Source organism: Vicia villosa, linkage group LG5 (assembly GCF_029867415.1).
Source record: "Vicia villosa cultivar HV-30 ecotype Madison, WI linkage group LG5, Vvil1.0, whole genome shotgun sequence".
NCBI classification, from domain to species: domain Eukaryota; kingdom Viridiplantae; phylum Streptophyta; class Magnoliopsida; order Fabales; family Fabaceae; genus Vicia; species Vicia villosa.
In genome coordinates, this window is record NC_081184.1 from 138846883 (window position 1) to 138860202 (window position 13320).

The 13320-nt window shown below is 32.8% G+C and overlaps 1 protein-coding gene across 1 annotated transcript; it reads left to right on the forward strand.

Annotated features, from left to right (window-relative positions):
* The first annotated feature begins 2322 nt into the window (after positions 1-2322).
* On the forward strand, positions 2323-4070 carry LOC131607520 (berberine bridge enzyme-like 17). The gene has a single exon (XM_058879519.1). The coding sequence runs from the start codon at positions 2363-2365 to the stop codon at positions 3941-3943; it is 1581 nt and encodes a 526-aa protein (XP_058735502.1). The 5' UTR covers positions 2323-2362; the 3' UTR covers positions 3944-4070.
* The last annotated feature ends 9250 nt before the right edge of the window (positions 4071-13320 follow it).

The following is a 13320-nucleotide window of genomic DNA, read 5'->3' on the forward strand; positions in this document are numbered from 1 at the left end:
CAACTCAATCCGAAGAATTTGAATGAGCCAAGTTATATCAAATAACTAAAGAATAATACACGAAACAACACGTTACAACATGATACAACACGTTTTCTATCATTGACTTTTGAATTATTAAGCAAATAGAAAACATTGGTTTCGTACACGCTTCAATTTTTATTTATTGAGTAGGTAAAAAATTAAATAAAAATGAAATAATTTATAATTATCTAAATATAAATATACAATATGATAATGGATAGGTTTAAAAATTAAATAATTTAATATTTTATTAAATACATGTTTCTTAAAAATATTTTAGTAAATAAAAATTAGAAAAACACGTAAATCTAACTATCTAATATTTGTTTTTAGGACAAAATTTAGGTACAATTCTTTAGATGTGGTTCTTACTATTTTCTAATGAAAATGTGATAAGTGTATAATTTTCTCTTACTCGTATGCAAATTTCTTCTATTTTCACTCACTAAATGATAGTTAAGTATATTTGTCATATTTTTGTTAAAAAATAGTAAGAACCACATTTATAGAATTGTACCTAAGTTTTGTCCATGTTTTAATATATATAAATACGTATTATATATTATCATACTTAATTAAATAGTTATTTAGTACATAAATATACAAATTAAAATTGTGTTAATTATTTTTCAAATTCTAATTCAGCTAATTGAAGTCTCAATCTCATGATTATATGGGATAATTCTTAGTAATTATTGTTAAGTTGTTTAAATATATTTTTTAAAAATTATATCAATTAATTAATAAATAATTTAATATAATTAAATATCATATTAATGAATGTTGTTAGAGTTCCCTTTGTTTGTTTGTCCTATTTCTTCTTTTAATCTGTTGAGTGATGCATATTTTCAGCATCAACTTTTGCTTAAAAAACTATAATTAGCCATTGCTTCGAATCCCTTGTATATATCTATTGATATTTGTATAGCCATTGATTCCTCGGTTATTATGATGTTTTAAGTTATCCGTTATATCCAATCACTTGATGTATAATTCACTATTTTAGATTATGTTCATTAATCTCTTAAATAAATTGGCTAGTTAAAACATGAAATATTAAGTACGTTAAACCTTAAGTTATAGATTATAATTTTTTATCTCTAATTAATTATTTAGTTGAATAGATAATTTAGATATGAATTCACAGAGTTAGGGTTAGTAATCACTATGAATTCTAGGTTCTTTATACAAGTTTGTAAACACATATAAAGCAATGTTTGCAAAATTTACTGAATTAATAACTGAATTAATCAAAAGTACAAAGAATACAAAACTCAAACATATCATTCAATATGTTCAAACAGTTTCATCTAACAAGCCCTACTCAAACAAATAATAATCATAGCTACAGAAATAAAGAAACAATGTTAGCTTCATATTTTTGAGGCCTTTCAAAAATTGTAACCTGACTTACGGCAAAAATTGTAACCTGACTTACGGCAGAGTGATAATTCTTTGGTGTTAAGTACATGTTAGCTTAATATTTTTTTCTTTAAGCACTTCTTTTAGAAGCTTTAAATTTGAATGTTATACCGAATTTTTCTCACATTTTTCATCATATTTTTATTCTAAGATCCTAGTACCTCAACCCCAAATTTAAATTGTTCATTATTCTAAGAGCAACACTAAACTTAACATTTTGTATGATTTAGAAAAATAACAAACTATCTAACTTTTGAGAGAGATGGTGAAAAGATTTTCTTTTACGTCAATCGGCTAAATATATGGTTAAGTTAGTGAAAGAAATGGGTCAAACTCTAAGAATGAAATAAATATCTTGTAATAACCATTAAATAAATATTTCAAAATCTGAAGCTGAAGCATTAATTTAAATCCTATGGTTAAGAATTTGAATTTATAATTTTAAAAGATTTATATAAATTTCACATAAAAAAAATTATAAAATATTAACTATTAATTTTTTGAGGTTGCTGGTGAAGGCTCTATTGCGTTTCAGCAGCATATAGTTCGACTGCTGGCGCGTTTGAGCTGCTCTGTTAAGAGGTTCTAATTAAGTTTGTGAAAGATAGTTTTTTTCACAAACCTAATTCACAACGTACATAATAACAAGGCATAGCGTTGGTTGCACGGAAACGAAAGTAAGATAAATTAATAATAAAATAAAACTTGTATATTTTAAGTATATGGTGTAAATGTTAAAACTAATGTAAACATGTCTTTTCTCTAAAATGATACGGTTGACCATCTTTAAATAATATTATTTTCATTTCTTTCCGCGTCACCTAAACTGGACCTTTTCTTTTTCTATAACACTATAAATAGCAATGAGGATGAACAAAGAGAAACACAACAAAATAGCAAACACAATTATTACACCATGACAACAATGCGGAAATCATCTTTTCTCTTGTCAGCCTTAACAATTCTCATGTCTATTTCCACTGCAATATCACAATCACCCTTTCAAAATTTTCTCACTTGTTTTTCTCATCATTCTCATGCTTCTAACGTAATTTACACACCCAACAACACCTCATTTTTAACCATCCTCAACAAAAAAATGTATAACAAGAAATTTCAATCAGCAGCCACACCTAAACCTTTGGCAATTATAACCCCCAAAAATGCTTCTCATGTCCAAGCAACAGTTATATGTGCCAAAAGTAACAATATTCAAATCAGAATCCGAAGCGGAGGCCATGACTATGAAGGTTACTCATATGTATCAGACGTGCCTTTTGTTGTACTCGACATGTTTAATATCAATTCAATTGATATCAATTTACATGACAAAACGGCATGGGTTGATTCTGGTGCAACACTTGGTAAGGTTTATTATAACATTGCAAAGAAAACCAATACTCTTGCTTTTCCGTCTGGAATCTGTTTTTCTGTAGGTGCTGGTGGCCATTTTTCTGGTGGTGGGTATGGAAATATGATGAGAAAATATGGTCTATCAGTTGATAATATCATTGATGCAATAGTAGTTGATGCCAATGGTAACGTCTTGGATAGAAAATCAATGGGAGAAGATTTCTTTTGGGCTATACGAGGTGGTGGTGGTGCTAGTTTTGGTGTTATTCTTTCATGGAAACTCCAATTGGTTCAAGTACCTTCACAAGTTACTGTTTTCAATGTGAAAAGGTATGCTGATGAAGGTGCAATTGATGTTGTTTACAAATGGCAACAAGTTGCACCAAAATGGCATAAAGATCTTTTCATTACTCTTCAAACTAATATTGTTAAAAATGGGAGTAGAAATGTAGTGCAAGTTAATTTCATTGGTCAATTTTTGGGAACCACAAAAAGGCTTTTACCTTTGATAAGTGAAAGTTTTCCTGAATTAGGTTTGAAAAAAAGTGATTGTTTTTCAATGCCTTGGATTAATAGCACTCTTTTTTGGTATGGTAAATCATTTGGTACTCCTCTTGAAGAATTGTTGGTGGATGAATCACCTCCATCAACTTATTTCAAAAGTAAATCGGATTATGTGAAGAAGCCTATTCCAAAGGTAGCTATAGAATCTTTATGGAAAAAAATGGTTGAAGCTGGGACTATGTATACGGATTGGAATCTTTATGGTGGAAGAATGGCAGAGATATCGCCATCACAAACTCCATTTCCTCACAGAGCTGGAAACTTGTTCAAGATTCAGTATTTTAATAAATGGACTGATGGATCTCAAGAATCTATAGAACGCCATGTCAATTTTTCAAGATTGATTTATAAGTTCATGACACCCTATGTTTCAAATTCTCCCAGGGAAGCATTTCTAAACTATAGGGATGCTGATATAGGTGCCAATCATCCAAGTAATACAACAAAATTTGAAATTGCTAGAACTTATGGAAGGAAGTATTTTAAAGGAAATTTTGAAAGATTGGTAAGAGTGAAAACCAAAGTTGATCCCGATGATTTTTTCAGATATGAACAAAGTATACCTACTAAGACATGGTAAAGTGGTAAAATATAGTGTTGTACGAAAAAGGTGAAAAAATATAGTTTATGTAAATAAATAAATTCTAAGAAATAAATGGAAAAATAAAAATTCTTAATAAATTTGTTTACTTGTTATTTTTCTCCCATATTAGCCTTGTAACCCAATAAAAATTATTGCATTGATATTGTTCTTTTTTACGTTTCTTTGTTTCAGTTATTTTAAGCAATATGATATAATTAAACTAAATTTCATAATTTATAATGAATATCAAGTAAATCGAACAATCAAAATAAAATCGCTTCCATTTAATGTCTCAATTTAATTTTTATTTTTTAATTAAAAAATATATCACTTATTCTCTCGGTTGAGAGGAAAGTTGATGGAAAAGGTCTGTTAAGATAAATTTCGATTATGAACAACTACAATTTCGTATTTTATTTACAACTATAATGATACATTCATTTTTCTTATTTTAATATAAAAAATAATTAATCTTTCCCCTCACTTACTTGGAAATATGAGCGAAAAGGTTATCCTAAATTTATATATAAAGCACCGTATTGTCACTCTTTCTCTAAACTTAACTCATTTTCCGTCTCCAAACTTCATATAAATCAAATTCTATTTTACGTTCTTATTGTTGTAATTAATTTTGTTGTTGTTTATGTTGTTGTTACTGTTTTGTTGTTGTTGTTGTAGTATTGTTGTAGTTGTTTATTTTTAAGAATAATTTCTCAATATTTTCATCACAACAAACATTCAATAATTTATTGTTTTCCTTGGTTGACAATATTGAAAAACCTATTCTTAATAATTTTTAGAAGATAATGCATCTCAAAAATAAAATGGTCAGTAGTAATAAATTGTATATGATATTTCTTATTGTTCACTATTTTCTGGTCGACAATAGAAGCTATTTATTCCCTTAGTTGGGCTGAAAACCGGGGAAAAAGTCCCTAAGGGACACACTTAGATTCCCAACTGAAGGTGAGAAAACACAAGAAGGGGGTTGAGTGTTAACTTTTTCTTTCTTTTCTACAAATGTCTTATCAGATTCTGAACATAAGGTCTAGAATCTAATTCAGAGTTAAGTGTTTTGCAGCAGATAAATAGTTAAGAGATAAAGAAAGAGAGAAAGAGGGACATACAATAATTATCCTGGTTCATCCATAAATCGAGGGTAGTCTAGTCCCCTTGCACTTCCAAAGGATTTCACTACACTACTACAAATAATCCCATTTCATCTCGGACACAAATGTGCTATATGTTAGTTAATATGTGCGCCTAAGAGGGGGGTGAATTAGGTGATGGTAGATTTTTGTTCTTTTATTCTTTTATGATCTTGTTGAGTGTGTTGAAAGCAATAAAAGCGGAAAGTAAATGAACACACGATGTATACTGGTTCCCCTCACAGATCGAGAGTACTCCAGTCCCCTTGCCAACAAGCAAGAGATTTTACTATAATGTTATGACTCTTACAAGACTCTTCCTAGTCCTTCTAAAGATACACCCACCAAGAACACCCTTCTTGGATTTCAATAAGTCCTTAAGAGAACACCCTCCCTAAGGATACCTCTTGTTTCCAAAACTATGGACAACAAGGTTACAACCTTACAATCTTATATCCACACTTGGGACAATAAGATGTAATCAATACAAACATAAAGAATTACAAGTGATTGAATATATTTGGTAATAAGTAAAGTTTTCTCACAATAGGTTATTATGTACTCAATGGAAATGATGAAGAAAATTTTCTAAGTATATGAAAGTGTATGCTGAAAATTTTCTTTGAAGAAGTTTGAACACAATGGAAATTTGAGAGCAAGAGCACAACAAAATGATTATGAAAAAATGATAGTATGTGTGTTTTTCAAAAGGAATAAAGAAGCCTTTATATAAGATAAAACACCCTTCCAAAAGGCTGCAAAAACATTTTCAAAAAGATGCAAACTCATGGCTAAAAAGAAATTTCGTATGGCTGAAGAAATAATGAAAAGATGTGATGCTTCAGCAGTAATCGGTTACCAGAAGAAGGGTAACCGGTTACCCAATTGCAACGTTCATATTTTTCAAATTTTTAACAGGGTAACCGATTACTGAAACCAGGGTAATCGATTACCCATACAAAAACCAGAGAGAGATCTTTTGAGAAACTCAGTAACCGGTTACCAAAGCTTCAGTAACGGATTACTTCAACTACAAAACCAAAAAAACACTTTGAAAAAAGCTTTTTATGTTGAAATGAGTTTTACCAAAAGCCTTTTAAATGCAATGCATGTTATGTGTGATATTTCCATTGATTACACAATTATATCTAAGTGAGTTTTTCTTTAACTTATTTACCTTACAATTGATCAAGATATATTGAAGATTAAACTTGTATATTGAGAGAATTCTTGATCCAAATCCTTTGCCAAAAGCTATGGTGATGTTTTGTCTTCATCAAAAACCCTTGAAGAAGCTTGTCTTCACATTCTCCCCCTTTTTGATGATGACAAACCAATCTTAGATGAAAATATGAATAATATTGCTTTTGCCTTATGATTGACTTTTGCTCCCCCTATCACCAATACTCCCCCTTTATGTAAGAGTATTTCTTGATTTTGAAAATTAAGTATTCTTGAGCTTCTTGAGCTACATATGGTTAGTAAAAGCAATCATATAATTTTGAGATCTTTCTCCCCCTTTGTCATTAACAAAAAGGAATGAAAGACTAATAAAAGTTAGAGTGCATAAAAGTTACAAAGAATATAGACGATATTTTGAAAACAAACATAACTCAAATTTAATAATTTCAAAACATACTAACATAATGCAAACATTGTTTTTAGAACATGAAATTTAAACACACAACTTTGATGAAAATAACATAAAAGTAAAACAAACAAAGATGATAAAACATAAGCTAAATGATAATATGAAATGAAATGACTATTCTTGCTCATCCATGTTCTCTTCCTCTTCCTCCTCTTCTTCCTCTTCATTTTGGTTGTGAAGCATATCTATTTGGAGTTGCATGTTGTTAAACCGGTTGATCATATAGGTGTCCATAGCACACACCTTGTTGTAGGTTAACATTTGAAGGTTGTAGATAGCTTCATTTGTGTATCCTCCTTCGGGTATATCGGGAGGTTGGTAGTGAACATTTGGTTGTTGTGGTTCAACATCTCGATAAACAAACCGACCTTCCCGGTTTTGAAAAATGCCGGTATTTTTGGTGATGGTTGAAGTGTCGATCTCATTGTCATTAGTCATCATGATTTTAGGTTCCCTTCTTAGAGCAATATCAAATTGAGGCAAAAGGCGAGAAATCATTCTAGCATAGGGTAGGCCACCCGTCAATTTGAGTTGATGTTCCATATTCCTTAAAATCATAGTTGCCCAATCAAGTTTAATGCGGTTTTTGACCGCAAACATAATCATCAACTCGGTATCACTCACTTGAGAGTGGTTAGAGTGTTTTGGAATCAAAATATAGCTAATGAAAAAGTGAAGCACTCGATCACTTACGGTTAAATTCTTTGCCGGTAAAACCAAACGGTCCGCCGTGTTAGCCTTGGCCGCGAAACTCTCCCTAACCGATTCTCTTGAAATGTCATAAAAGTAGCCATACCTAGAAAAGTTCTCCCATGGAGGTGTCATGCCGTGAAGGATAACCAAGCCGGTAGTAGGAATAGCTGAAAACTCCCTAAATTCCTCTAAGGTCATTGAAATTTGTTTCCCTTGAACCTCACTAGACAAAGATAAATCATTCCCAATTTCAAAAGAACAATAGAAATCTTTCACTAAATCCGCATATACTTCTCCATGGTCACTAACAAATCTATCCACTTTTTGATATCTAAGCAATTCCGGAAATTGGAAACTAGTGTTAGGGAATTTATGCAACATACCATACTTTGTTGCCATTAGAGGTCTCTTGCGGATATTGAAGGTGAGACGTCGAGCTTTCAAGGAAGGTGCTGCCGGATGCCTTGAAGAATCTCCATCCATATGCTTGTTGCTTCTTGAAGATCTCATGATGAAAGTTAGGGTTTGGAGATGATAGAGATGTTAGGTTATGGAGGGTTTGAGGTATTATATAATAGGTAGAGTTTATGGGAATTTGAGAGTTGTTAATGTGAGAGTTATGTGAAGGTTGAATGTATTGAATGTGAAAGTTATGAGAGGTTTGAATGAGTTGAATGAGGTTTATGAGAGGTAGGTGGAAGAGATAAAAAGGAGATTTGAGGAGAGAGGAAATAAAATAAAAAATATGATGCATGCATGTATGCCACATATGCAATATAGGAGAAAAAATAAAGTAAAAACACATTTAAAAAACCTAAAAACGTGAACAAAACAGAGCTGGACGCAGGGTAATCGGTTACTGGGGTTTAGGTAACCGGTTACTCAAAGTGAAAAAACAATTTTTGCGCAAAACTCCCAGGGTAACCGATTACTCTCATCTGGGTAACCGATTACTCAAAATAAAACACTATTTTTTTGCGCAAAATGCCCAGGGTAACCGATTACTCCCATCTGGGTAACCGATTACTTATGCAAAAAATGCAAAAAATACATAAAATAAACATAGGAAAAACATGATAAGCATAGAAAGAAAGCACCTTAATATTTTGGTGAAGATTTAGGCTAGATCACTTTCATCCAGAATGCCAAGTTCTCGACGGATTTTATAGAAAGCATCCTTCGGAAGCGGCTTTGTGAAAATATCTGCAAGTTGATTTTGCGTATCTACAAAAGTTATCTCAACGTCACCTTTGAACACGTGATCCCGTATGAAATGATGTCTGATATCTATGTGTTTTGTGCGGGAGTGCATCACTGGATTTTTTGTTATGTTGATCGCGCTTGTGTTATCACATCTTAGAGGAATACAACCAAGGTTTAAACCATAGTCAAGCAGTTGTTGTTTGAGCCATAAGATTTGAGAGCATCCACTTCCGGCTGCAATATATTCAGCCTCAGCAGTACTAAGAGCCACGCTTGCTTGTTTCTTGCATGACCATGATACTAGAGCATTTCCCAAAATGTGACATGTTCCACTAGTGCTTTTGCGATCAGTTTTACAACCTGCATAGTCAGCATCAGAATAACCAACTAAAGTATTCATACTACCTTTAGGATACCATAAGCCGACATTGGTTGTTCCTTTTAGATATTTAATGATTCGTTTGACTGCTGCAAGGTGAGATTCCTTAGGGTTGGCTTGATATCTGGCACATAAGCAGACGCTAAACATTATATCTGGTCGACTTGCCGTTAAGTATAAAAGTGAGCCGATCATTCCACGATATTTTGTGATGTTGACAGGATTGCCTGGTTCATCTGGATCAAGGTAGGTGCCAGATCCCATTGGTGTTGCACTATCTTTACTATTTTCCATCTCAAATTTCTTGATTAGTTCTTTGCAATATTTTGACTGATTGATGAAGATTCCATGCTTGAGTTGTTTGATTTGGAGACCTAGGAAGAAGTTTAATTTTCCCATCATGGACATTTCAAATTCTCCTTGCATCATTGAAGAGAACTCCTTACACATTTCATGATTAGTTGACCCAAAAACAATATCATCTACATAAATTTGTACAAGTAAAGTATGACGATTGAATTTTTTAATGAAGAGAGTAGTATCTACTTTACCCTTTACAAACCCTTTTTCGATTAGGAAGGTACTTAATCGATCATACCAAGCCCTTGGTGCTTGTTTTAGTCCATATAAAGCTTTCTTTAGTTTGAAGACATGAGTAGGATTCTTGTAGTCTTCAAACCCGGGAGGTTGCTTTACATAAACTTCTTCATTGATGATACCATTGAGAAAAGCACTTTTTACATCCATTTGGAAAAGTTCAAAGTCTAATGAGCATGCATACGCAAGAAGTAATCTTATCGCCTCCAATCTAGCTACCGGAGCAAAGGTTTCTTCAAAGTCAATACCTTCTTCTTGATTGTACCCTTGTGCTACTAATCTTGCCTTGTTTCGAGTAATTATACCATTTTCGTCCATCTTATTCTTGAATACCCATTTGGTTCCAATGATGCGTTTGTTTCCCGGATTAGGAACAAGTTCCCAAACATCGTTTCGCTCGAATTGATTTAACTCTTCTTGCATGGCAAGAATCCATTGATCATCTTCTAGTGCTTGAGATACCTTGGATGGTTCTATTTGTGAAACAAAAGCCATGTGTAAGCAAGCATCTTTGAGATTTAATCTTGTTGAAACTCCTTGACTAATATCACCAATAACTTTGTCAATAGGATGATCTCTATGAGTTCTCCATTCTTTTGGTAGATCATTGGTGTTTGATTCTTGTTGTACACTTTCTTGTTGAACACTTTCTTGTTGTACTTCCGGTACCTTCACAATTATATCATTTGAAAGTTCTTCCGGTGCCTTCACAATTGTATCATTTGAAAGTTCTTCCGGGGGTAAATCTATAGGATCATCATCATCACAAGCAACTATTTCCTCTTTGGAAGTGTTAGTCTCATCAAAAGATACATGCATGGATTCTTCAATAGTTAAAGTTCTTTTATTATAAATTCTATATGCTTTACTAGAAAGAGAATAACCAAGAAATATACCTTCGTCGGATTTCTCATCAAACTTACCAAGATTGTCTTTGTCATTGTTTAGAACAAAGCACTTGCATCCAAAAATGTGAAAGTGAGCAATGTTTGGCTTTCTTCCTTTGAAGAGTTCATATGGAGTCTTCTTTAAGATAGGTCTAATGATTACTCGATTTCCAACATAACATGCCGTACTAACCGCATCCGCCCAAAAATATTTAGGAAGATTTGCATCACTAAGCATTGTTCTTGCAAGTTCCACTAGAAACCTATTTTTCCTTTCGACTACTTCATTTTGTTGTGGAGTTCTTGGTGCTGAAAAATTATGAGAGATACCATGTTCTTCACAAAATTCTTCAAACGATGCATTTTGAAACTCTCCACCATGATCACTTCTTATGGATACAATCTTTAATGATTTTTCATTTTGGATTTGTTTTGCATACTTCTTAAAGGCTCTAAAAGCATCACTTTTCTGCACAAGAAACAAAGTCCAAGAATATCTAGAATAATCATCAACAATAACTAAAGCGTATACATTACCTCCGAAGCTTCTTGTCCTTGATGGACCAAATAGATCCATATGCAACAATTGAAGTGGTCTTGTTGTAGTCACCACATTCTTTGGTTTAAAAGATGATTTGGTTTGCTTTCCCTTTTGACATGCATCACATAATTTATCTTTGACAAACTTTATCTTAGGTAAGCCAATAACAAGATCATGTTTGGTTAACTTATTTAAATGATCCATATGAATATGGGCTGCTCTTTTATGCCATAGCCATGAATCATTATTATTGTTTACCAAAAGACATTTTACTTTCAAAGATAAATCATTTAAAGAAATCATAAAAATATTATTAATTCTTGTACCTTTGAGTTTTACCTCATTGGTGACTTCATCGATGATCAAGCATTCCTCCTTAGTGAATTTGATCTTGAAGCCTTTGTCACAAAGTTGGCTAATGCTTAGAAGATTATGCTTTAGTCCTTCAACATAAAGAACATCTTCAATGGATGTGAAAGGTGGTGCACCAACTTTGCCTTTGCCAAGAATTCTTCCCTTATTGTTGTCTCCATAAGTGACAAAACCCTTGGCCTTTAACCTTAGATCTGAAAATTGGTTTAAGTCACCCGTCATATGCTTTGAACAACCACTATCTAGATACCATAGGTTTTAAGTGGTCTTCAAGCATACCTACAAAACAAATTAAGTTTTGTTAGGTACCCAAATGGCTTTGGGTCCATCATAGTTAGTTCCTTTCTTCACCCATACATAATGTCCACTAGGAACACTAAAGTTCCTTACATAACAAGCATTGGGTGTGTGACCAATAATACCACAATAAAAACAAGTAGGTTCAAAGTTACTTCTATATCTAGGAGGATAAGATTTCTTCTTAACAAAGTTCTTCCTTTTAGGATAATGTTGCATTACTTTAGGCTTGATCACTTTCTCTTGAATTGGTTGGTTACTAGCCTTGACAAAGATAGTCTTGTTGGATGTTGGTTTATCAAATTTAGAGAAACCAAGTCCGCTCTTATCATTGGAGTATCTTTGTGTGCTAAGAACATTTTCCAATCCAATTTGCCCTTTTTCATATCTTTCTAAAACACGTTTTAATTGGACAATTTGGAAGGAAAGTGATTCACAATTCTTGCATGCAACATTATCTTCTTGAACACTAATCATTTTTTCTTTGTCATCTTTATGTTCTACTTCAATTATCTTAACCTTCTCTTCTAACGATGATATTATTTTCTTTTGAGATGAGATAGTTTTATAGAGAATTTTGCATTCTTTTAATAATTCTTCTATTGCACCTTGCGCACCATTATCAAAAAGAGAATCATCATAACTAACCTCGCCTTCTTCATCGTCGGAGTGGTGTGATGCCATTAGTGCTAGGTTTGCACTTTCGTCACTATCGGAGTCCGATGAGGAACTTACTTCATTATCTTCCCATGCTATGTAGGCCTTTTTATTTTTGAACTCCCTTTTGCCTTTGAATCCATTCTTCTTCGAAAGCTTTGGACATTCCGGCTTTATGTGTCCTTGTTTCCCACATTCATAGCATGTAACTTCTTGTGATGAAGTGGATGCTTCTTTATCTTTATGCTTTGAGAATTTCTTTCTTTTGACATAGTTAGTATTATCAATATTATTTTTATTACCAAAAAATTTGCCTAACCTTTTTACAAGAAGCAAGAAGTTTTCATCTTCATCCGATGCATCTTTCATTTTGCTTTCTATTGAATCTACTTTTAATGCAATGCCTTTGGATTTCTTCTCTAAGTTCTCATGCTTTTCCAATCTTCCAAGTTCTGTCTCATATTCTTGAAGTTTTCCAAATAGTGTTGCGGAAGTAAGTTTTAATAAATTCTTCTTTTCGGATATCGCCGTCACTTTTGGTTGCCACTCCCTTGTCAAAGATCTGAGCACTTTAAGATTAAGTTCTTCGGTAGTAAGAGTCTTACCAAGTGCCTTCAAGTGATTTGTCAAATGTACGAATCGTTTTTGCAAATCGAGAATAGTTTCTCCGGGCTTCATTCTAAACAGTTCGTACTCTTGGCTTAAAGTATTCAACCTTGATCTTTTAACTTCAGCGGTACCTTCATGAGTTTCTACAAGAGTATCCCAAATTTCCTTTGATGTTGTACATGTTGATACTCGAAAGAATTCATCCATACTAAGAGCACCATGAAGAAGACTGATCGCCTTTTTGTCAGCAAGAACCCTTTTTCTATCATTATCATCCCATGACGCTTTAGGTTTCTCCGATCCAACACCATTAACGACCGTTGTAGGAACATGAGGACCT

Excerpts from the sequence above, each read along its gene's own strand:
- LOC131607520 (XM_058879519.1), top strand. The coding sequence starts at position 2,363 with ATGACAACAATGCGGAAATCATCTTTTCTCTTGTCAGCCTTAACAATT.